This window comes from Pagrus major, chromosome 1 (assembly GCF_040436345.1).
Source record: "Pagrus major chromosome 1, Pma_NU_1.0".
Lineage (NCBI taxonomy): Eukaryota > Metazoa > Chordata > Actinopteri > Spariformes > Sparidae > Pagrus > Pagrus major.
The window spans coordinates 23,584,238-23,609,574 of record NC_133215.1 but is presented as its reverse complement, the minus strand read 5'-3'; the positions used below and the strand labels follow the sequence as shown (position 1 = coordinate 23,609,574).

At 38.4% G+C, this 25,337-nt stretch overlaps 1 protein-coding gene across 1 annotated transcript in view; it reads left to right on the top strand.

Annotated features, from left to right (window-relative positions):
* The window catches only part of LOC141005399 (dolichyl-diphosphooligosaccharide--protein glycosyltransferase subunit TUSC3), a 67,724-nt gene that overhangs the window by 10,187 nt on the left and 32,200 nt on the right, over nt 1-25,337 (top strand). The window contains exons 2-3 of the mRNA XM_073477249.1: nt 16,281-16,450; nt 23,083-23,200. Coding sequence (XP_073333350.1) covers nt 16,281-16,450; nt 23,083-23,200 — 288 coding nt within the window. The remainder of the gene's footprint in view (nt 1-16,280; nt 16,451-23,082; nt 23,201-25,337) is intronic.

The window sequence follows — 25,337 nt, the reverse complement described above, 5'->3', positions numbered from 1 at the left end:
ACAGCAATTTCTAACCACATTGGCAGTTTTCAGGAAAAGAATACAGCAAGCTCAACTAACTAGCCAGGAATTGAGGACATCAACTCTGCCATCTAACTCTGAGATCGTGCAGCAGAGTCATGTTTGTGATGTTTGCCGCCTTCAAAAGTGCCATATCTTATGACATTTGCGTATTTGGTTTGACTCAAGAGCAGAGTGAAGTTGTGTGACACTTGTGAAGTGTTGTCATGTGTGTACATGTGCATGGATACAAACTAGTTTATCATTCTTTATTTAAAAATGTAATCCTGTTAGTAATCCCTTTTTTTACTGAATGTATATGTAATCTAATTACATAATTTTGCTGTAACTGTAATGTTATATGTAATATGTACCTTATGTTCGTATCCTAATTACGTAATCCTGATACATATTCCGTTACTCCCCAAGCCTGACTACAGATGGATTTATGTTTTGTTTTTGTAATGTTATGTACTGAGATGGATCACAAAGATACTGGTATTGAAAAGATGCAGCTTTTTATATTATAGGCTTTTGTAGTCTGATTTTTAGAAGACTTTTTAAATTAAAAGGGATTTTGTATTTATCTTACTACTTGTATTGACTGACCAAAAAGTAGTGCATGCTGTAATACAAAACTGAAGATGCTATACATTAACATGCATCGAGAATCATTTTACATTTGAATCATTGACAGGTGAATCATCCTTGAATTGAAGGTGAAGATTCACACCTCTAATCTGCGATCATGTTGGATTTGATCAACGCCAAGACTCCCCTTGTCTTTCGGACTTTGTAGTAATTGATCAGTAATAATGCACAGAGATTTTTCTGACAAAAAAGGTGGTGCATCATCTGGTATCTTCACATGCTGCGCCCCCCTGCTGCCTTTGCAATCACTGCCACCACAGGCTAATTAGAACATTCTGTGATTGGACAAAATGACACTAAGAGTTTTAAACTTACTTTGATTTACAGGGTGGTTAAATGGTAAATATTAAAACACAAACAGAATTGCTAAAAGCCATTGCTTTACCTGCCAACCTGAGTTTCTTTGTTTATTACATGCAGCTGGAGCTTTAAGCCCTGTAATGACTGAATGTCAGTTATTTCAGACTGAGTCTCATACAGCGATGAAATCGGCAGCTTTGCTACAACTGAAAACTCTTCAGCAACATCAACAGATAAACACAGACACTCACCTCATCACCTCAGTAAGGAATCTTAAAGCATCAAATTGGGTGACAAAATTGTTTCTCAACACCTTCAACAAGCCCATCATAATTTCACTTGTCACTAAAGCAGAGGAGTGGGGCAAGTTAAGTCATGAAAGGAAGTGAGTCATTTTGTGTTGATGCACAGTAACAAATACATTAATAATTTTATATACCAGCATTTTCAATCTTTGTGCTTTGGGAATGTCGTCTCGATTCAAACTGGTAAAATCCACGTGTCGTCATTACGCATCGTTTCAGTCAAAGTAATGTTGCACAGCTGTTTTGATTTACTCAAATTGAGTCATCAGAGAGGTAACTTGAATCCACATCCTGATACTGTATGACGTTTAACAGTTTTTGGGGGACTGTGGTACATAATTGGCTGCTGTGTTACAATTCCTTCATTTTCTATCAATGAAGACATTCTCTGCTGTCTTTCCTGCGAGAGAATTAAATTTACTGTGAAAACATGGCGAAGCTGTTTTGAATCTCTCGCTGATTTAAAAAGAAGTTTTTCTCAGTTGACCACACATGGTATGCAGTTAAAGCTTAGCCTGATTCTGACTGCAGGTAGAAATAAACAAGCAGAGTGAGAGAAGGGTCTTTGAACTATGGCTGACAGATCATGTCTTTAATGAGGAGCCTGATTTGCGATGATTGTTGCAACCCTTGTTTCAACTGAGCAACTGGTGGTCACTCCCCTTCCCAGCTGTTCAGATTATTGACCTGCCAATTAGTCTCACCAGCCGAGCTCAGAGCACGGTATGATTAGTGCAACCAGCTCACCATCTCCCCTGTGAGACTGACACCACTTTGCAGTTGGCGGTAAGACAGCTGTAGCTTTGCTGGGCTAGAAGAAGTAACATTGCTGTTATCACAGCCCATAAGGCTGCATTCAGAGTACTTGGACAGGGGGTAAAGCTTTAATGCATGCATTTCTTTCCAGGCAATAAAACAAGAAAGGTTTTGGACAGCAGCTTTTCTCTAGTGGCTTTATTGCCAGCTCATTCTGAAATGAGCTCTTTAGTCAGTGTGCCAGCCCATTCAAGTCTAACTGCTTATCAAACCAAGGTTGTGCTGTGATAAAATGTCAGTGCAAGTGTCTGGTGGTCATTACATAAGATGTTTACAGGATGTCATGTTGTACAGTGTCTATGTATGAACAGAAATCTTAACAAAAGTGTGTGCAATGTGAATTCTATAGATCAGCCTTCACAAAGCAGCAGTATTCATATTATCCTCCTTATGATAAATTGTGCAATTTATTGCTCATCAAATATAACTTTTATGCTTGTCAGCCCTACTTTAACCCAACAAATTGCACACCACTCATAGATTTGGCAGCATATTTACCTGAGGTAAAATTATAATTTTAGGTAACAGTATGAGTAATCAGTGTTTCCTTTTTGCATAAGTTAGTAATACCTTCTCTCTGTGGGGGAGAGAACACTCTACTGTGTGAGTCATTGAACTAATGTAGCACTTTGCATCAGACCAAAAGCTTAAGACTTGGACAGTAAGTTATAGCTTTCATTAAAATTATTAAAAATACACCTTGTTTGCAACTAAGTATATATTATGTAGATATTTATATATTTAACTAACTTTTCAGGAAAAGCTTAAGAGGGTCACAAAAAGGAAGTGAAGCATAGACACATAAAAACTATAAAGTGTGATTATTAATCATGGTACTTGCCATAAAGTACCATTTAATGTTTAGATCCTGTGTTAAAGTTTGCTTGACTATAAACGTAAAATGATCTGTAGTATTTACAAAGCAGCTGTCCTCCTGTTTTCCCTTTAAGCCTAACGTTGTAACATATTGTTTATAAGAAATAGCTAATCCCACTGAACTCTGCTCATAGTTGTATGCATTATATTTACCTAGGTTGAATTTCTATTTTAGGATAACCCATGTGGGTGGTTAGTGTTTTCTTTGCACAATAAAGTCAGCTATATATGTTGTATTTTTGGAGATATTTATTAGAAGTGCCTTGAAAAGCTGCTGTTCTTCTCTGTGTAATAGGTCTAGTGAGACTGAATGCTCACCTAAGCAGAAGCGAATAACAAATGTGAATGGCTTATAAGGCTAATTAGGAGCACATTAAGCTCACAGTTATTAGGCACTAATACTAGTGTTAGCTTCCAAAGGCTAATGAGGTAGCATACTAGGCCAATTACACTTGTATTTCTAATATGCTTATACATGCATTGTGCGCTTGGCCCTGACTTTGACCATTAAAAATAATGACTGCAGGCAGATCGGCTCAGTCCGCATGCCAGGCAGGTGTGTAAAGTTAAAGGACTAAGAGAAAGAAGAGTAAATGGAGGGTTTAGAGCTAAAGGTCACATAATAGTGACATGCAGCACACCTGGGAAGCAGAAAAGAGGAGGTCATCTGACCTGGTAGTCCGACAGGCTTGTGCATTCTTGACCTTTAGTGAGTCCAAACCCCTCACTTACATATTCTCTCCATCATTTATTTTACACATAAGCTGTTGCCACCTTCGTGTCTCTTCTTTTCTTCTCACCTTACACTTTTTTTTACACTATTTTTTTTAACACCAATTATTGTTGATGTTACAGTACTGCAGGCAACAGAAGTGAATTCAGGTCAGTCCACCCTGTACTCTGTACCCGGAAACAAGGATGTGACAATACAGGCTATTTTGAATTTTGTTTTTGATTGGAGAAGGCTCCTCGGTGGTTAGCAATGGATGATTATTGAAAATGAGAAGGTAGAGGTTTGGAAATGTGTTTGCTGTTGTGACAAAATGTATTTTCTAAAGTGAGCCTCTCATATGTGAAATTTTTGTTACGTTTGGATACCTGCAACATAGCCTTCACGAAAGCAACTGTGATCGGAGTCTGTGAAGCAGGAAAGAGCTTTTTCATAAAACAGGGATGATGGGTACATGATGTCACCGGCAATAAAAACCCAAATTTAGCTTAGAGTGTCTTGACTACCAAGTTGTTGATAGAGACGAGTGGCTGTTTGGTGACAATCAGATGGGAAGAAAACAAACAAACTGATTAGCACTGTAATATGCTCATTCAGGCAATATGTGTTGAATTACTGCAGTACTGAGGTAATGCTTGCCCAAGTCTAACCCCAAAACTCATATTTCATTCATCACTCAAGAGATTGATTTTCAATTCTCTGTTAAGTCTCAAGTTTCAACTCTCTCAAGTATCAAGTCTCTTGTAATTGTAAAATGGAAGCGGACAGCAGAGGATATTACTGGGAAAACGACTGCAAGATCTGTTATTATATTTAGGAGAAAATATATTTCATAGCATAATGGATTTATAGATGAAGCCCAGTGGAGGCCATCTAAGAGGGGTGTCTGCTTCCTCTTCTTTTCCTTCTTGCTTCTTTCACTTTCATTTCTACCATGTGGTCTTGGACTTGGCTAAACGTGAACTTTGAACTTGTTAATATGATTGTAACTTTCCTCCTTGTCTTCACCCTCGAAACTTTAGCCTTATTAATCTCTCCAGCTTGTACTTATTTCTAGGCCTGTCACAATAACAAATTTTTGTTTGACGATAAATTGTCCTAGAAACAATTGCAACAAATTATTGTCATTTTAAGACCATTTAATTACACTGATAATATAATAGCATGATAATGCCAGTTTACTCTTTATTTAGACTTTGGAAATGGCATGGGAAATGAATATGAATACATCCTAAATATATAAAACACACAAAAAAAAACAACCAAAACACTACATAAATTGTGAAAAGAAAAAAAGAAAATGCTTAGGTGCTGTGTTCAGGTATTATAAGTGAAGTGAACACCCTCCGAGTTAGTCGGGCATCATGTTGATGAAATGATCCAGGCCATGCACAGTACAATCATTAAGTCAGAAAGATATGTACAAGAAGTCGATAAAGAAATTATCTAAATATCTATTTCTGTCTTTTGCAATCAAAGGGTGTCTTATGCTAATGATACCCTTTTTACAAACACACACACACACACACACACACACACACACACACACACACACACACACACACACACACACACACACACACACACACACACACATACTGGCAAACAGACCGAAATCCTTTGAATGTCCTTGAGTAAATTTCTCTTCCTAATTTGATGTGAAATGGATTAAGAAAGTAGTGTAGATGTGTGAGGACATCAAGCATCAAGCTGTACCACTTTTTCTGGTTTCTCTGCAGTGCATAATTAAACCTTGAGACCACCCACAGCTGAACCGTGCTACCAAAACCACTAAGCAAATGGAATCCAAAATTTGGACTCCTTATGAACCATTTGATCACGAAACACACAGACACACACACACACACACACACACACACACACACACACACACACACACACACACACACACACACACACACACACACACACACACACACACTTAGTGGAGGCTGATGAACACCCTGTGCACATCCACATTGACGATTCAACCCTAAACATGCAGAGTCTTGAATTTGTGTGATTACTCAAGCCCGGAGTGGCAAGTTGATAAAAGTTTGTTCTTTTACTTAAGCCCACTTCAGAGTAAGAGGGAGAGTGAGCTGAAATAAAGATAATAAGGCACGGAAAGACTTGATGGTACCATGTCCCCTACATTGTGATGAATTAGCTATGTGTCGGGGAGATGAAGGAGCCCACATATTCGCTTTGTGTTCCTTTCAAATTCAACAGAATGGCTCTTTGCTGCAACCGACTCATCTCCAGGGCTTCACTTATGTCCTTTTCCTTTTTTAAAGATCCCCACTAGCTGTCTGATGGGTTCCACATACATTTTTCTTGATTTCTAAAGTTGGTTTTGATTGTTTTGTTCCTTCCTTTTGCCAAGGACAGAAAAGTATGATGCTGGTTATGCTGTGTGTGCTTTCTAAAGTGAGATTGTTAGTTTTGATCTGAGTTAGAAAGGTTTCTCTTTATAGTCAGCTATCTTTCCACATAAAGGGACATTTTGTAATATGTCCTTTTCTGGGGTTAAAGTCAATTCATCTCATAATTGTGTTTCCATTGCAAGAACCATGTGGAGTAGTTGGAAGGCTTTACTAGATTCTTACCTGCTTCCTTCGAACTATAGATGGTGCCGATCGTGACAGAAAACAGTAGGGATGCACCGATGCATCGGCCGACCATCGGCATCGGCCGATGTTCGGCTAGTTAACTGCCATCGGCCATCGGCAAAAAAAGATTACATTCACCGATGGCAGTGGCCGATGTTTATGTTGATTTAAATGTCGCATGAACGCTGTGCTCGGGAGGAACCTTTCTATTTTCCTTTTTTTGGGGGGGGGAACATAACTATGCCCACAAGAGGGCTATTTTTCAGAAAAGAACTTGTCATGTTAATTACCGTAAGGTTAATGTCAACTAAAAATTGATATTAAAGGTTGTTTTTGTTTCATAAATTTGTCTCATTTAATTTGTGCTAATTAATAGTATGATGAAGAGCTGAAAGACATTTAAAATAGTTCAGTAATGTTTCTGTGGCACCAAAAACGAAATAAATAACAAAAAGAAAAAACATCGGCATCGGCCATCGGCCATGTTGTTATTTTAAACATCGGCATCGGCATCGGCCCAGAATTTCACAATCGGTGCATCCCTAGAAAACAGCCTTTTTTACCTCCCTACCATGCATAGAATTTCCTGGCCAGCCCCTCAAGGAATTTGAAATACTTTTTTTCTAATTCCTGTGACGCAGTCCTTTATTACATTTTCACCTGATGTTGACTGCTGTAAGCTTACGTAAAGTCCCCCCCCCCCCCCCAACAAATATAAATCCTAGAGGAAACTAATTTACACACAGATTTGTTTTGCCAGATAATCATTTGCTCCCTTTATAACATGCTTTTGGCTACTAGAAAAAGTAAGGGAATTATTTTTTGTTTGTTTGTTTTGGGATTATTACAGAAATGTAATAGTGATGCTTGTCCAGTTGTTGGTGCCAAGGCAAACATTGGGTATGTGACAGCGCTGAGGCTGTAGACACACTGCACACTGTGGATTGTGCTAATCAGCCTTCACTACAACAGGCATAAAAACTTGTCCACATTTCTGCATTGATAAACATCTTTGAAATACTATATGGTATTGATCTTGAGCTTGAATTAAATTATAGAAATTAAAGTCATAAACTGTCACACACTAATGTAATCTTTGCCCTGTAGCCAGTGGCAAAAGCATTAACCCTGTGTTGATATTGATATAAATTCGCAGCCATCATAAGGTTTAGTCGTGTACGATATTGCCAGCCTAAAATATTGTTTGGTATGCTTACAATCCCCAGCCTGAAACAATAAGATTAGCTGCATATCAGTGTTGCATCACCAAATTCTGTCTTTCTCTGTCTCAACTGCTGCGTCTTCATTTATTTTTAAACAACAGTTTGTTTGTTTTTTTTTAACCCTTTTCTTTCTTTGATCCTTTCTGTATTGCCTCTTGTTTCTCTCTTGGTCTCTCTCTCTCCAACCCAGGTGATTTTCCTCCTTTCTTCTTCCTTTCTCACCCCCTGTCTTCCTCCTATTTTTTCATTTACTTTCCTCTCCTCCCTCTATCCCTCCATCTCTTGGCTTTATTGCAGGGAGCAGTACAGTCACCATATGCTCCCTGAGTGCTTGCGTTGCCTCCCTATTGTTTTTACAGTAGGACTGGCCCCTTGCCCTGAGTCCACCCCCAGTTTTTATTGGGATGCTTTTATAACAAAATCAAACTGCACAGATGCCCCATAAACCCAATTGGAGCTTTCTGCTTCCCCTGAGAAATGATATCAGCAAGATCGGGAAAAGAAAAATAATAAAGGGGAAAGGGGGGTTAGTGGAGGTCAAGCAGAGTGACTAAACAATTAGCTTTGGCATTCTGCTTATGTTTTGTGACTGATGTAAAGTGTAACTAGAATAAATTACACTCATGGTTCAAACATCTGGGCTAACTGGTGTTACAGTGCATTGTTATAATATTCTACCATATGTTTGACTGGGGAACGTAAATGTGCTCTTTATTTATCTTGCTCTGGCTCTACAAATTAGGGCTGCAACTATCAATTTTTTCCATTATTGAGAAACAATAACAATTTCCTAGAGCACAAGGTGACGTCTTCATCTTCTTGGAAAATTACTGCAACAATTTATCGATTTTCAAAATAGTAGCTGACTTATTGTTGAAGCTGTACTGAAGATCAAAATAACCAATTAAACCTGAACTGGGATATCCAAATTCTATTTGAGAGCAATCCCACGGAGAAAAAGTAGTTTTACATGATTTTATAAGTTAGAGCTCAAAACCCTCCTCAGTATAGACAATTCTGTAGTCTTGATTTAGCCGTCATGGTCTTAATTGAGTTTTCCTACAGTATAATGTGATGTCATTGTCGTGAGAATGAAACCTAGCCACCCACAGCCACATGCATACTGTATTTTTATCAATTTCACATGCTATTTCAGCTTCAAAATTATCACAAGATATCCTCCTAACTCCTCGGAAAAAGTTTAAAAGTTAACTTAATGAAACTTGCAGACATCCTGAACCAACAAACACAAAAGACTTAGACAGGCGCCCTTGGGAAAGGAAATGACAGAAGATTTAAAATGTCACACCATGTGCCTGCAAGGTTTAGATAGACGCTGTAATCTGTAAGCAAAAGAAGAAAAAAAAAGAAAATCTTTAGATATTCTATAAGCATCATGGAGAGAGACACAACCGCTGGCACTAATGGGGGGAAAGATATAAACTGAAATAAAATCACTGGAGGTTGATGGATGTGAAGACATGTGGACAAAGGCAGGGGAAAAATACATTTATTTCAGTAATTGTTATTAGACAGATAAGCTGACAAATCCCCTCCCCCAACCCCGCCGCTGACAAGTCACGGTATTTTTGGGAATCGCAGATTATGGGCTGACAAATACAGAGCTGCAATATGAAAGTACATTGGTTTGATTCAGTGGAGGTGAGAAACGGAAACAATAGCACTGACAGGCAAACTGACTCAAACAGATACACTATCAAAATGTGTGATGGCATATGTGTTTAATATCACACCGAATCAAGTGTTCTTTTCCTTCCTTTATTCACAGGATTTTGCTCATTTTCTCCAGTGGTCTGTGTGTATGTGTATATGTATACTTGCAAACAAACAAATTAAAGCAAAAAGCATGTTACTGTTACAATAATTGGTGTGGAAGGATCTGTGTTGCTCCTTGTGCTGCTCTGCTGACTTGTCCAACGTCTTTGCTGCTCTGTCACCTCTCATGAACCCCTTCTTCCTCCATGCATCGCTTCGCTTCTTCTGCCTCATTTGCTTTCCTCCTCATGGACTCCTCAGTTCCTTCTCATCTTATTCATTGCTATATCTGGAACTGTTTTCTTCAACCAATACGTTTATTTATCCTCAATTCTAACCTCACAGTTATCTTCCTACCCCCCCCCCCCCCCCCCCTTTTTAATTCTTCCCTTCTGTCCCTGTTATAATAATAATAATAATAAGAAATAATTTAAAAGCATCCTACTTATGAGGAATGTTGCTTCTCCTTCCCTTTCATTTGTTCTGCCCTCCTGAGTTCCCTTTGAGCATGTGTTCGTGTGTGTAAGTATTTTCAATTTAACACGACACAGTAAATCCCAAAGTCATCATAAGGACACTATGATTAGCATAAATTGACTTGCAATTTTTTGTTGCTTTTTACAAAGGGCAGTGTATGTGGGTGTGTGGGTGTGTGGGTGTGTGGGTGTGAGTGCACATGTGTGAGAGAGTGGGTGAGAGATGAGTCTTTGTTCGTTGTTATACGAAGCCAATTTCCAGTAATCCCCCTTTCAATGGGAGAATTGGAGGAAGCTTGATGGCCAAAGCCGAGACCCATTCACTTACAATGGACCTCTGTTTAGACTGCTCAGAGCAAGGGATTGTGGATTGAACAAATGCTGTTGGCTTTTCATGAGGAAGGTTCACAGATCAAACCCTTCGCTGGCTGGCGAAGTCATGGCTGTCCCCATCCAGTCCCTAACAAACACTTGAAGGTACACTGTGGGGGGTTTCTACACTAATCTCACTGTAGAGCGATGTTACAATTAGTGCTCCAGGCTGATACACGTTTTCCGACACGGTCCTGAAACACAATTTAAACTGAATGTAAACATCCCAAAATCAAAATGTTGTTTCTTTACTTTGTTGTTATCAGTTGTTTGTTCAAAGTAGTTTTACCTCCAAACTGTACCCAAGTAAAGTACTTCAGTACATTTATTTTTTGTAAACTTGTGTTTTCACAATTAACTGCAGTTCAGTTTGTAAGGCTCTCAGTCCTGCTGTGTGTATAGCTTTCAGCTTTATTGGCTCTGTTAGCTGTAGGCTATTGGCTTCGTAGCTATGAGCTCCATGAGCCAAACACGACGCAGGAAACTGCTGTCCCCGAACTGCTATGAGCTAACTGCTTAGTTAGTTGCTAACTAGCTCTCCTGGATTTGATGTTCACAATGCGGTGTCATCAGGAAATAAAGATATTGTGTGCCCCCTGTCAATAATGAGTTTAATGCATCTATTCAGATTTTAATGCATCATACATTTGCAAAGGTCTTGCGCTGAGTAGCCAGCCACTTCCTGAAACTAACACTGTGGAGAGATGGATATCCATGATAACAACATAAGACGACTCGCTCTGCTGCAGTCAGTGCTCGGTTGGGTTTGTCATTTTCAAAGCGATAGTTATCCACACACTCCCAGAGGTGTCCTAGTAAAGATCTTTGTTCGTCACAAACACATTTTCTATCATCCACATGATAAAAGAAGAAAGTTCTGAGCATAGTATGTCACAATTTATTTTTGAAAACTTCCTCTTGGGTGGGGAGCACCGTGAACCTCCCCTCCTCTTGTTATGCCATGGTCATGGGAGGGCGTAACATGGAATGATCACCAAAAGTCATAAAAAATATCCTCAGTATTTCCTGTCACAAACTTTTTAGACTGTTCTCAAAAAGAGGAAAATAAATGGCCGTTTGCTCTCCAGTACACTTGAGATGACAAAGAGTTTCACTGGCAGTGTTTTCTTTCATACAGGCAGTGAAAATCAAATGGCACAATACAGATTTACACCTGGTAGTTTCTCTAAAGTGAAGATTACACAGTTTGGACTGAGAGGTCATTCAAAACAACTTGAATTTGGAGAAGTGATTTGACCACCTCTGTCAAGCTGCCTGGCTGCTGTGGCCTAGATTGCATCATCTCTGTACCAATACTACAAGAAGTTCCTTAATTCTAAGTAGTCCTCTTCTTCCTTTGCAGCACTTCTTTCATAGTTTTAAGGGCCTTTCCCGCTCTGATGGCTTATGAGATTTTATGCGGTTAATTTATTCTGTGTTTTGGACTAGTATCTGTAGTGATGTTTTACATACTGCTGAGTACATCTTAATTTTTTAGATTAAAGGGGAAACAGGAATTAAGTAAAGAAGATGATTGGGATGTATCAGGATGGGCCTTTTTTGTCTGCCCTGGTTGCAGGCTGTTCAGCTTTTAAAATACTTATTTGATTAGTAATTATTTGGTTGAGCAACTCACCTGAAAGACAAACCAGCTAACCACATGGCTTCCTGCTTAACCAACTGATTCTTTGAGTGAGTGACTGGCAGGACCTCACCGATCTACCAATTAGCTAATTTGTTAGCTAAATAATTAATTAACTGACTGACCGGTTAGCCAACTGGCTGAGGGGGTGATCATTTATCTGACGGTTTTCCGGCAGATTGACTGGCTGGCAGAGTAACGGTTTGATTAAAAAACTGTCTGGCTGATAAACTAACCATCCTCTATCATGCCCTCCATAACCTCTGACTGTGTGGTCATCAGTGCATGAGTGAGCTCTGCCTTAAACTGTATGTGTCATCTTCCAATCTCTTTTCTCTCCCTTCATTATTTCCTTTTCTTCTCTCTGCTTGTTGGCCTTCTTCCTATCAGTTATATTTTCTTTTCCTCCCCTTCTCCTTGGAGAGTTGGTGTAAGATCTCTTAATATCAGTTTGTGGATGCTCTGATATTGAGAAAGTTTTTCTTTGAAAGTCATTTAATTTATTTAGTCCTTTATTCTTTATTTAGCCACCTTATCCAGCTCTTAGCTCGCAGTAATGACTTGGCATTGCTACAAACGTGGAAATGACAGGGAGCTGGTGAAAAGAAGATGATAGGAAAATTAAGGATAAAACAAAAACAGGAGAAACAACAATTACAGATTAAGTAGAAAAATGGACAAAATGAAAAAATCGAATGAGGGGAACTATATAGTGATTTAGACCTCATTTCAGTGCTACTGACATAGTCTGCTGCTTACCCTGTGACCTATTTTGTGTGTGTGTGTGTGTGTGTGTGTGTGTGTGTGTGTGTGTGTGTGTGTGTGTGTGTGTGTGTGTGTGTGAGAACAAGAGGTTATGACATTCACAGAGTAACAGAAAATCAGATGGATAAAGCAGGATATCTGCAAACCATTTGTGCATTTTACTCACATACACACAAGTGCAGACACACAGGCAGGTACACAAACATATATGCACATACACACACCGTAGATGTGATTCATTTTAATGCCCTCTGTGCTCAGTGGGGTAGAAAATAAATGTTTTTAATGGTCCTGGGCTGGAGTGCTTATGTGTTATACATGTTTTTGTGGTGGGTCAGGTAAAGTAGGGAGCCATAACACTGATGTGTGGGAGTCACTTGGAGGTCTAACATAAGGTATTTAAATAGCTCTGTGCAGGCAGTGCTCCTTAGAAGAGTTTTTAACTACTTTGTAGTTTAGAGGCATCATTTTGTCTGAATACAGACAGTAATGTCTTTAATTTGAGGCAGTCTTTTATTATTATTGGCAGGTCTTTTATTTCTAATTCCCTGTTTATTTTATTTTATTTTTTAAGTCAAATTATACTGAGAAGCCTTCTTTTCTTCATGTTTACCTGTTGTAATGGTAAAACCAGCCAGCTAATTCAGTGTTCCTGACACATTATTTTAAAGAGCGTTGATAGGACTCTCTATTTTGAGACCCCTCAAATGACAGTATTCTCTCTCTACAGCTGCCCTTCTCTCCATTGTTTTTCAAGCACCGGCATCATCTCTTACACTTTGCTCACAAGTAGTACTTCTTTATGTTTTCAAAACTGTTGTTTGTGTGTGTGTGTGTGTGTGTGTGTGTGTCTGTGTCTGTGTCTGTGTCTGTGTGCGTGCAGAACATGAGTAGGGCAGTGCATCATTACTGCCAGTGTGATTGGCATCCAGGACTGACAGATCTCCTTTTGAGGCCGAGTGCACACGGGCAAAAACTTGGTAAATAAATTAAAGACAAAAAAAGCAAAGGTGTACAAATAGCTCTTTGTACCTTCACTGGATGTGCACACCCTTCTCTGTGTGTTGTACCCTGTGCTGTGTTGCTTAGTGAATCTCCACCCTCATTATACATGGCCCATTAGTGTGTGTTGTCAGAAGTGAACAAGCAACACAGCAGAAACACATGCCATACCACTGTCTATCTTTCTCTGTCTGTCTCACTCTCATCTTCCACTTTTCCATTTTTGTCCAGAGAACTTTCGTTTACAGCTCTTCTCTGTTTCTGCAGCCAAGCTCATGACCTAATATGTGTGTTTGTATGTGTGTGAGAGAGAGATTTTGTGTCTGATTAGCAGTAGCAGTGAGACGCAGTGCTTAATTATTTAGCTACTGTCTACTTGATCCAGTACTCGCACACTACTGGGGAGAAAGAGGGATGGAGTGTGAGAGACAGAAAGTTACTGTTTACATTGAGAGGCCTTGGTTGCATGTAGTGTAAGCATGCGCTAACACTTATAGTTGGTGTAAATTGACTGCAGATTGGGAAGACATTTTTCAAAGAGTGCAACCACAAAAGCCTACCACTCCGCACTGCTACACTTCAGCCCTGTATCAAATGCCCCTCTGCCCAGAGACTTGCAAGCATATGTGGGCTGAGAGAGAGAATGATGTACAGTAGTTGGGGACGTCAGCAGGCTTAGCTGGCTATACATTGTAATAATACATTTAGAAGTAAAAAATAAAATGGGCACAGCTGTTAGTCACTTGTCCAGCAAAATAGAGTGTGCTCAGCATCGAGGCTTTTTTTAAATGTTTAATGTAGGATTTTGTGATTCAAGCATAAAACATGCAGAACATGCACAGATAATATGCTTTGACAAACCATTAGGCAAAGTTATTCCTATGACATTTTCTAAACTGTGTTTTTATACGTGTACACCGACGGCATTGGCACGCCTACTGCATTAATTCTAATTCAACAAGGGGTGCATCTTTTTTGTATTACCTGTTCCCATTCACAGCAAGGCCATGGTTAAAAGAGGAACTGGTTAAAAGAGGGTTATTAAAAAACATCTATCAATTTTTATTTACATTTATGTGTTAAAGATGCAGACGTGGCGGACTAAAAGTCTTTAATGAAAAATGCATGACAAATCCTCAGCATAAATTTAATGCAGTCTAGTTCACACACACACACACGCACACACACACACACACACACACACACACACACACACACACACACACAATAAGAACAACAGTTTTATGGTGTAAATTGAAACATGCTTCCCATACAGATTTTTTGCTGTATAGAGGTTGGAAAACAACAAGTGTTTCATCAGCAGTCTGAGTATTTCATCACTCATCAGTTCAGAGCTCAAGTCTGACAGAGATGATGCTGGTAGGAACTAAGCAGTGTCCTGCTGAGAACTTACAGTAGATTTACAGCCAAACCCAACAACACATGGCACAAGGAGACTAATGAACACACACACACTTGCACAAAGCCACACTGAAACATTAGTGTACTCCATCATATGAGTTTGCTAATATAAGCATTTCAGCCTTATGAACCTTGCAAAGGCACTAGCTGGTGTTTGTGTACATGTGTATGCTGTGTGTTGTTTATCTTTAGCGTTGTGTTCCCACGCCAACTCTGTTGTGACCTTTTCGCTAAGTCGAACCAGATTTAATCAACAGCAGACTCGTAAAATTCACACTGGCTTTTCTGTGCATACACACACACCTCAACTGCCTAGTCAGGGCTCATATTCTGTAAATAATGGTTAGGTTTGCTGTATTCCAGATTCTTTGCATCCCATTAGTCAAAACAGGCCAGAAGTCAAACCTATTAAAATTTAGATTTAGCAACTAGCATCCAGCAACACCTTGCTGTGTGTCAACATCAGACTTTCAAGTATATACTGTAAGGCTCCTGTCTAGTCAAGGAATGGCTGGAATGTCGGATAACTTTAGCGACTAAGATTTTGATGTATTCTGTATAGAAGCTGGATGATACCTGGGGATTGTACAAATATATGTTTTTCATTCAGGAGTTGGTCAGAATGTCTTTGCAACTTTTCTATACTGTCACTTTACTATTTATGCTTTCTTCCCCCAGAAGACAGTAAAGCTGTGTTTGTATAATTATTGCAATCTGTTTTTTTAAAAGTAGTGTAAAGCCTTTTTGTGGCTCCAGAGGAAGCTGCTGGTAATCTGATACATTTCCTCCAGTGATGTTACTCATTTTTCTTCCTTTTCAAAACCTAACACCTACATTACCCATAATGCAACCTAGCCAATAGTGACATCACTAGAGGCACTTTTATGAATATGCTGTAGTACTCGCCAAGACCTGTAAACACAGTATAATATGTGTAAAATTGGATGAGTCAGCCTTTAAGTATAAATCACAGTATAGAAATACTCTGTTACAAGTAAAAGACCTGCATTAAGAAGTAGAGATGAAAAAAATACACAAGTAGCAGCTCAAAGTATCAAATGTAAAAGTTCTCATTATGCAAAATGGCACCATAACGAGTGTTATTATTTATATCATTGTATTTTTAATACAAAGTAGCAGAAAAAGCACAAGTATCTCCAAAATATGTAACTGAACTGGAAAAATTAAAGAAATTAAAATGACTTGTAATCAGCATTGTTGAACTCACAGGAATAATGTTTCTGTTTGAATGTGAATGTCCTAATGGGATGCATTGTCCTCTCTCTGCCCTTTTCCTTGTCTGTGTGCTCAGAATCTGCTGTCAGAGAAGGTTGACCAGATGATGGAGTGGTCCTCTCGGCGTTCGGTCGTCCGGATGAACGGGGACAAGTTCCGTCGCTTTGTCAAGGCCCCACCCAGGAACTACTCTGTCATCGTCATGTTCACTGCCCTGCAGCCTCAAAGGCAGTGTTCTGTCTGCAGGTATGTGCACACACAGACACACTCAAGACCAGTGCACCTGGTGTGGGCCGCAATCTGGCATAACTCTGTGTTTTCCCTCTGTTGCCTGTGATTCTCATGTCCTCAAGTTTACTCGCTGCATGAAGTTCACCTACAGTGAAAAAGTCTGAGCTATCAAGTCACATGCACACACACAAACAGGCTCACACAGGCCTAGATGTCCTCATCTGATAATTCACGTACCCTTCTTCCACATATAGACCTGCCCACCTTAGGAAATACAGAAAACAGCATTATATAACAAGAACCTGTGGGTCACGTTGACATTTGTATCAAAGGGACTCCAGCCAGATATACTACCAAAGGGGAATGAATAAATTCAACGGAAAAGGCCATCTAGACCTACTTACCCACTTGCAACCTAAAAGCCATTAATGCACAAGGATATTTTCCAAAAAATCTCAAAAGTGAGCTTTAAATTAGATTTTTTTTACAAAATCTGAATCATAGAAGCAATTGCAAAGCAGCAAGGTCAAGCAAAATGCTAATACAAGATTAGAAGTAAATTTTTTGTTCAGAATTTAAATTAATTTGCATTTGAATCTAATAATTTTAACTCCCCGACAACCATTATTTCAGGACCATGGACAGCTCTGCACACAACACTGGCTTTCTAAAGAGAGAGGACTCCTGGCACCGTCCATAGCTCTGAAAGCTGCTTTGGATCAGTCAGTACAATCAGAAACAATAAAATGAAACTACACTGCTTTCTTTTTAATCTAAATAATACCATTGGGTTTCCAACAAGGAAAAACTACTGAAAAGACTACTGCAGCACGACGAGTGGACATATGAATAGGAATACGTGCAAAAATGTGCTGTCATTCAGATGTACTCAAGTTTTTATTGTGGACATTGTCGTATACCTGTATGTGTTGACAATATGCAGACACCACACACTACACCTCATATAATGGTGAAAATTAACAGAAGCTGCTATCTGGATTGCATACAGCATGTCCATAAAAGGAACCAATTTTATGCACAAATCAAATCAGTTTCATTTATAAAGCCCAAAATCACAATCACACTGCCTCAGTTGGCTTTACCTGTACAGTGAGCAACATCCTCTGTCCTTAGACCCTCGATTCGAGTGAGGAAAAACTTGCCATATTGAGGAAAAAAAAACTTTTAACAGGCGTAAAAAAAAAAAAGATGGAAGAAACTTCAGGAAGAGCCACTGAGGAGGGATCCCTCTCCCAGGACGGACATACATGCAATAGATGTCACATGTACAGAACAGAAGAACAAAATCATAACATTATTAGTCTTAGAATGCTTTTCTCAGGTTATCTGAATTGCAGTCACGGTTATTCTTTGTGGTTGCATTTTCCTTGCCTAGCTGTGATTGTTTTTCCTTTCATTTTTGCTATTGATACATTGATATTTATACTTTTGTAAAGTGCTCTGTAACCTTGAATGGACGAAGAGAAGAAAAAAGAGAGTGCCAAAGAGGCATTGGTCCTGGAGTTAGTGTTATCTAGCATAAATCTTGCTAGACAGGACAGACAGACACTAGATATAGTAACTCATAGGATAACATAACATTTGTGTGGGTTGTTTAATCCTGTATCAAAAGAAATTGGAAACCAGTCATGTGACTCGTTTTGGTAAGAAAAATTACATGTCATGTTGCCTGTTTGGCATTCTAGTTTTGAGGAATTTATAATTACTTGATTTTGTCAGGTAAATCTGCACCTTTTTGTCTGTGTAGTATAAACCAGGTGGTTGACTTATATCACTGTGTCTTAGGGGACATCCAGCGAGTTGATGAAATCAACATTGACCTTCTCCATCCTGACCCTGTAACTCTAATCAGTCACTATCCTACTTCATCAGTCACTTGATTAAATAACGTATTCATCACTCATATCAGCAGCCCTCAGCATCTCTCTCTCTCTCTCTCTCTCTCTGTGTATGTCTCTTTCTAAAATATCTTTTTCGTTATGCTTTTAGTAGTAACACAACACACATATAAATATAGTCTCTTTTTAGTTCCCTTCCATTGCTATGTTCTTAAATTCACATTCAAATTTTGCTTTAGCTGCATAATTACATAAATGAATGCCAAACCGGTTTATATAAGGTTCACTTACTAACACACACACTCTTACCTCTTCTCACCATTTGCTGTGGGCTGACCCTTGAAATATGCATACACACACAAACACATGCTCACACACAAGAACTAAATCTAGACTAATTATTTCTATTAAATTGCCAGATGCGTGCATAGACGTTAATCAGCTCTCATTCACCCTTGCTTTAGTATCGTTATAGCTTCTTCTTCTCTGTTTGTTTCTTTCTTTGCATTTCCCCAGGAATTTTCTTATTAACGTTAGCGATAGCATCACATCATTAGAAACTCAGAGTGAGAGAGAGATTTAGAGTAAGAGGGGGTGACCTGAGCATCTGTGTTTAGAGGACTGTCAGGCAGTGAAAAAGACAGCTAATCACTGGGGTCCTCACTCACACATACTATATAGTATAGTATAGTATAGTAAGTGGGCTTTTAAGTAATCATTGCTTTCACAGTAGATAAGAGACACAATGAACTATTATCAAAGATGTCAGTCTTAGCACTAGACAAATAGTCACTCAATTTTTAAGCTTGCTAATGGTCTGTATTTTCAAACAATGCATTGAGGCGCAAATGATAGTCAAGCGAAGCAGGGCTGCAAGGAATGACTGACAGAAGCCCTTTTCACACAGAGACTCTGCATTATCGGTGCAGCGAAGGCTCGCCATTTCTCCGCCATTGTTTGTTCACACTGAACCAAGCAGCTCATACAGCACGCCGGCGTTGCGGATCCGAAAGAGGCGTGACGGTACACATCAGACGTTGAGATTAGTGTGGGTTGTTTCATCTTGTTTTCCCCGGTGTCCACCTGTTAATCTAAACATGTATCTGCCGACTGTTTATAATCATATGGATGCAGTTATAATGTGTTGTGATTGAGATCCTGACCAACCATGCATTGTGGAAAGTGTCGAAGAGAAGATATTACATAATCCCCATCAGTAAACAGGACGCTGTCTGAGTCTCTCGCTTGCGGGGCGGGATGCTGTTTTCTAGGGGAAAGTTCACTGAAGTCTCAGTCGGGAGGGCTGACCGTCTTGGGGATTTTTTTCAATACAATTTGCCATAGACACTACCAGTTACCAAATCACTGTTGTTTGGTCCTGTAACATTGCTTTGTGGGTTGAAGTGGGGACATTTCTCTTTTATTTGATGAGTGAAGGATCTGTTTAGCTGTCAGGCTGTGAACACCATCAGACCGACACACCCCTGATCCGCGCCTCCGGCTTTTTCATTCACACAGATGCCGCCTTGCCTCTACTGTGGCTCTGATACTACCTCTGGAGGCGCATCAGAGCCGCAGCGAAACTGTTCCCCCTCTCCGCATCTATAAATTTCACACATACAGCGATGCGGAGAATCGGTGCATGATTCCCGCACTGAAAGGGCAGTGTGAATGGGGCTAGTGATGCAACAGTTCAGACACAGCTCAGGCTTAACCCCCAGAAATAAAATATAGTTTTATGCTAAATGAAACTGTGTATGAAACTGGCTTCTCTTTTATAGGAAAGATAAATTCTCTTCATATTTCTTAACTTAGGTTACACTTGGTAGATTTGTCAGTGGCCATAAATGATTCCTAATCATTGTTGTTTGGTAACTGCCAACAAGAAAACTGGAGTAAGCAGTCTTCCCTATTCTCCTATTTCATTTTTCATTTTTCATTTTTATATTTATTTACTTTGTCTCCTTTACCTCGGCAGAGAAAGGCTACTCACCTATATATTTTATTTATTTATTTATTTATTTTTTCATTTTGAAAGAATGCAGCTCAGGTCCAGCTTAATAATTCTTGTGTTTAGGTTTGCCAGCAAATATTTTCAACTGTTTTCTGGGAAAAAAATGAAAAACAGCTGTAGCATTTCCATTGATTATGTCAGATGTACAGATTCTGCCTTTCTTTGCTCACATAAAAATAACATGAATCACATACAGGTGCATTTGCAAAAGATATACCATCAGGTAAACTACAAACTATTCATTTTGCTTAATTGGAGGGCACCAAGATAAGCTTCATCCCAAAATGCGTACAGTGATTTACACACACACAAGCAGAAACTCATCAAACTTTTACAAGCACATGCATATATACATAAACACACAGATAAGGAAATGTCAACGAAAAAGCCTGTTAAGGTACAAAAATGTAAGAAGCCAAAAAGTATTGACCATACACTGGCCTTTGTCAGACCAACAATCACAATATACTGTATGCAAATTAATTCAATTAACACTTCAGAATAAACACAATATCATTGACAATAGTAACAAAAAACTATCATGTCTTATTGCTTTATTGTGTACAACACAACACAAAGAAAAAACAAAACACCGAAGGAAAGTTTTAAAACAGAAACACAGCAGCGTACAGTTTACCTACAGCAACACCTACTGCTAATATACAATTTCTGTAAGAGCAAAAATGTCATGCTAAAAAATGAAATATTAATGTTCACCGCAGTCTATAGCATGTTCACTACCAGACTTTGAAAAATAAATAATTTAAAAGCGTTTTTGTAATTTTTAAATAATTTAAGTCCCTAGCTTGTTGTGCTGCTTAATTTATGTTACTGTGGTGAGACAGACATGGAGACTGTTATTAGATTTAAATTGTTAGTTTTCATACTCGAATCAGATGTGAAACAAAAAAACAAATATTGATACCACATCATCGTTTAAGGTGTTTACCTAAGCACTCAAACCCTATGTATAACTATAGTTTTAAAATTTAAACTTAAGTTTAAATCGTCCTTTAAACCTAAATTTAAAAATTAACCCAGGTATATATGATTGAAGTGTCTCATGAAACAAAATCGATTTCACAAATTGGTTTAACATCTTCACATAATTTCCTTATTTTGTTTCATCAGTTTATTGTTTTTGCAATGTGATGATATTTATTAATGAAAGAAGAAAAAAGGTTATCATTTGGACAGCTTCCAGATGCTAAGTAAACAATGAATATAATAAATAAATAACAGAGACTATCAGGATAGTTATTACCACATCTCAGTGACACCTTGACAACTCCAGCAAAGTCGTGTTCACAAACATAAATGAGCACCACTGTAATCCCTGACAGTCTGCTGGCCTGAGTTTCAACTTCATCTGTGCTGACTGTTTAAAACGGTAGACACTTCAAAGGGACCATCCTAACATTAGCTGCAAAGATAACAATGTAACATCACCGCGCATAACACATCTTGACAGACAATTTACCATTAATTAAAGCCAACACAAGGAGCGGTTGACGTAAGACACAATGTCAAAGTGAAGATGAGCAGCAGGAAATGACATTTAGCTAAAGTCAGAAACAATAGACAGAAAGGAGAGAAAATAGACTGCTTCTTGGCTTAAAGTGTTTATCTTGTCATGTAGAAGGGGGATAAGGTGAGAGACTGGTTAAAATTACACCTTCATCAGGCTACGTTTTAAGGAAATTAAAATAAAACAAATGAGGTTCTAAAAAGAGAGAAATTAAAATGCATCATCTTCCCATGTCATGAAGACCATTATGGAATGAAGAGGGAGACGGTGCCGAGGATCTAGAGTATTTTCTTTTCTTCTCACTTCATCATCTCTCTTTCTCCCTTTTCTGACTCTGCATCCTTTTAGATTCCGGTGCAGTCTCTTTTACTTTGGACCTTTGCTTACTCCCTCTTTTTTTACCCTATCTTTGACTCTACCTTCTGTTTTTGAGGCCACTGGTTGTGTTTTTTGTGTGCTATTGTTTTTTTTTTGCCCCCTTATTTCCTCTTCATGAATAAATGCATTAATTTTATCCTTTGTGCTGTGCCTCTACCCATAGCTTGTCAGAATCAAAATAATGCCTTCTAGGGGATAAAAAACAGGTTAATAATTGGAGAAAAACTGAAAAGTCAATGTAAACCAAGTATTTGTAAAAACAGACTCAGAAGGAGAGCGAAATTATTGACAACAATGTAAACAAGACATTGTGAATACACAACATTTTTCTCTTTTAGCTGTTCCTTTATGATAGCAATACTTGCGTCACCTGCGTTTAGGTTTGTAAAACATGATACAAAAAGAATCAGTGATCGTTAATAAGGACTCAATACAATCTAAAAGAACGTTCTGCTGAAGTTATAAAAATTATACAAGTGAAAATCTAAAATTCTTCAGAAGGCAGGTCCACTATTTTTAGAGATCAATCTATTTTTTAACTCAAATATTGGTTCTACGGAACATGAGAATCCACATTCTCACTGATGAGGGAACCCAGTTTCAGTTAGGGGACTGGCAAAATGCTTACACTTGTTTAGGGTTATTGTCCTATGGGAAAATAGTCCTCATTAACACAACTGTGGCAATATAGATCTGAAATTATGTTTAATTATTTGTGACCTTTGACTTTAGTGATATCTGCTGTACCTGGGGTACTTGAGTATGTGTATTTGAGACAAAGCAAGTGTTTCACAGTTTCCTACATGTAATATCTGACATTTTTTCTGTTCGGTTCATTTCTTCAATCTTTTTCATTACCATCTTACAGGCAGGCGAATGAGGAGTACCAGGTCCTGGCTAACTCGTGGCGTTACTCATCTGCATTTTCCAACAAGCTCTTCTTCACGGTAGTGGACTATGATGAGGGAGCCGATGTTTTCCAACAGGTACTGTATCAAGTTATTTCCTGTACTATCAATACTAAATGGATTCACCCTAGTGCAAGTTGCACCTTGTATGCTTTCTTTTTCCTCCTCCGTCCCTCCCCCATCCCTCTGCTTGCACATAACACCCCCTTTTCTCTCTGGGATTATGTGAGTCCCTCATCATAACCTGAACCATGACACAATAGTGTAAAATATACAGCAAAACACCACTGAACCTTGTTGCAACTGCAGTAGCTTGACTTTAAAATCAGTGGGCTTCTAATTTAGTAAATAATTCAGGTGTTACAAGGAAGATTGATATGCCAAAGTAAAAAGACCTAGAAAATAAAAAATAATGGACACCAACAGCTAATTGCCGTTAAGCTAGTGTTGGATTCCAACTTTAGACAGTAAAACTCGCTATGTTGGTTGCTTTGGCTCAAGAAAAAATACAAAGAAAAAAATGCTGTAAAATGAAGGGGCTATTGTGGGTCAAAGATTCTGGAGTCAAATCAATCACTTGCAAATTCTCTCCATTATACCATATTTACCTTCAACCCTTTTTTCTCCTGTTCCTCTTCTCTCTTCTACATCTGTTCTTTCTTTATTCCTTCCATCGTTCAATACACCCACCAGCTGATTTCCATTAGAAAGTGATGGCCTGGAACTTCAGCAGTAGGTCAGCAGATAAACCTACAGGAAATTTTAAAAAATGCACACAGAAAAATGCAATGACGCAAAACATCCTGCAGTAGCACAAAAGCAAAAAAGGAAGAATACAAAAAGGGCAGGTACAAAAACATGTACAAACGTAGATGGACACAAGGACAAACATGCAACCTTTTAAGCAAAAAGGAAATAAACATCATGACGCATGCAAACAGTACGCACACCACTCACAAGCACACTGGGAAGAAAAGCCACAAGTATGTGAAACATCCACAACACTCTAAAATGGTCCTTTAAACATACTAATATTCTTTATATAACGGTTTACAGATTTGTTCAGATTTTATACTTCCTACTTTTGTTGATCATTATTTTCTCAGTTATTGGTGTAGTCTATAAATGTCAGAAAATGGTGAAAAATCAGAGCCCAAATAATGTATTGTTTTGTCCGACCAACAGTCCAAAACCCCAAAATAATATACTATCATATGGGACAATAGAAATGACAAATGTTCCTATTTGAGGAAGTGTGATGTGTTAATTTTACTGTTAAAAAAATGGCTTAAACCAAATATTTAGATTATCACAATTGTTGCCAAAATATTTTTCTGGATATCTATCCATTAGGTTGTGTTCGGACATTAAAAAAAAAAAAAAAAAAAAAAAAAAGGCTAGCTGCAGCTCTACTGCACACAAAGTCATGGGAAAAGACACAGGTGAACTTCAGTCTAGGCAGTGTGATTTGATGTAAAGACATAGACGTCAACATGAACAACAACAACATAAACATGAATTTCAACATAAACATATGGTCCACCTGCCTGTCACTGACTCCTTTTTGAAACAAAACAAGCCAAATTGTAATGCAGTACATTATTATTCCCTTAAACATTGCTAAATATCATAAAACCAGCATTTCAATGATTATCTACTTAAGGTGACTGGCTTCTAATGGTGGTCAGGCAGACACAAATTACAGTAAAGTTAATCGTATACAGGAGGTTTTTACTTGGAGGCACAGTGGTTGTCACTTTGTGAATATATATACATTTGTATTGTATCATACCTGTGAAAACAAAATTGAGACAATGGATGGGCTCTCCCACAAACCAGAAACACAAACAAACGCTTTCAAGAGATTGTATTGTTAAACTCTGGTATCATAGCATTATTCACTTCAGATATGGTTTTATAAATAGAAAACCTTGTTCCTTTTCTCTGATGTGGCTTCTATGACATCTGACTTGCTCAATAAGTATAAAACTCTCCAACTCAGGCAACACCCACATCTTTCTGCTGTCTCAGTACCTTTTCCTGAATATAGAAAAAGATACTAATACAGAGGTTAATTCTCCGTTTTTTGGTCTACATTTTATACTCTTGGAACTTTAAATAACTGTGCTCAGCCAGAATTAGCCTGGCTTTGCTTCTTTTTCCTTTATTTCTATTTCTTTTAGACTGATTAAATCCAGTAAAGATGACATGAACA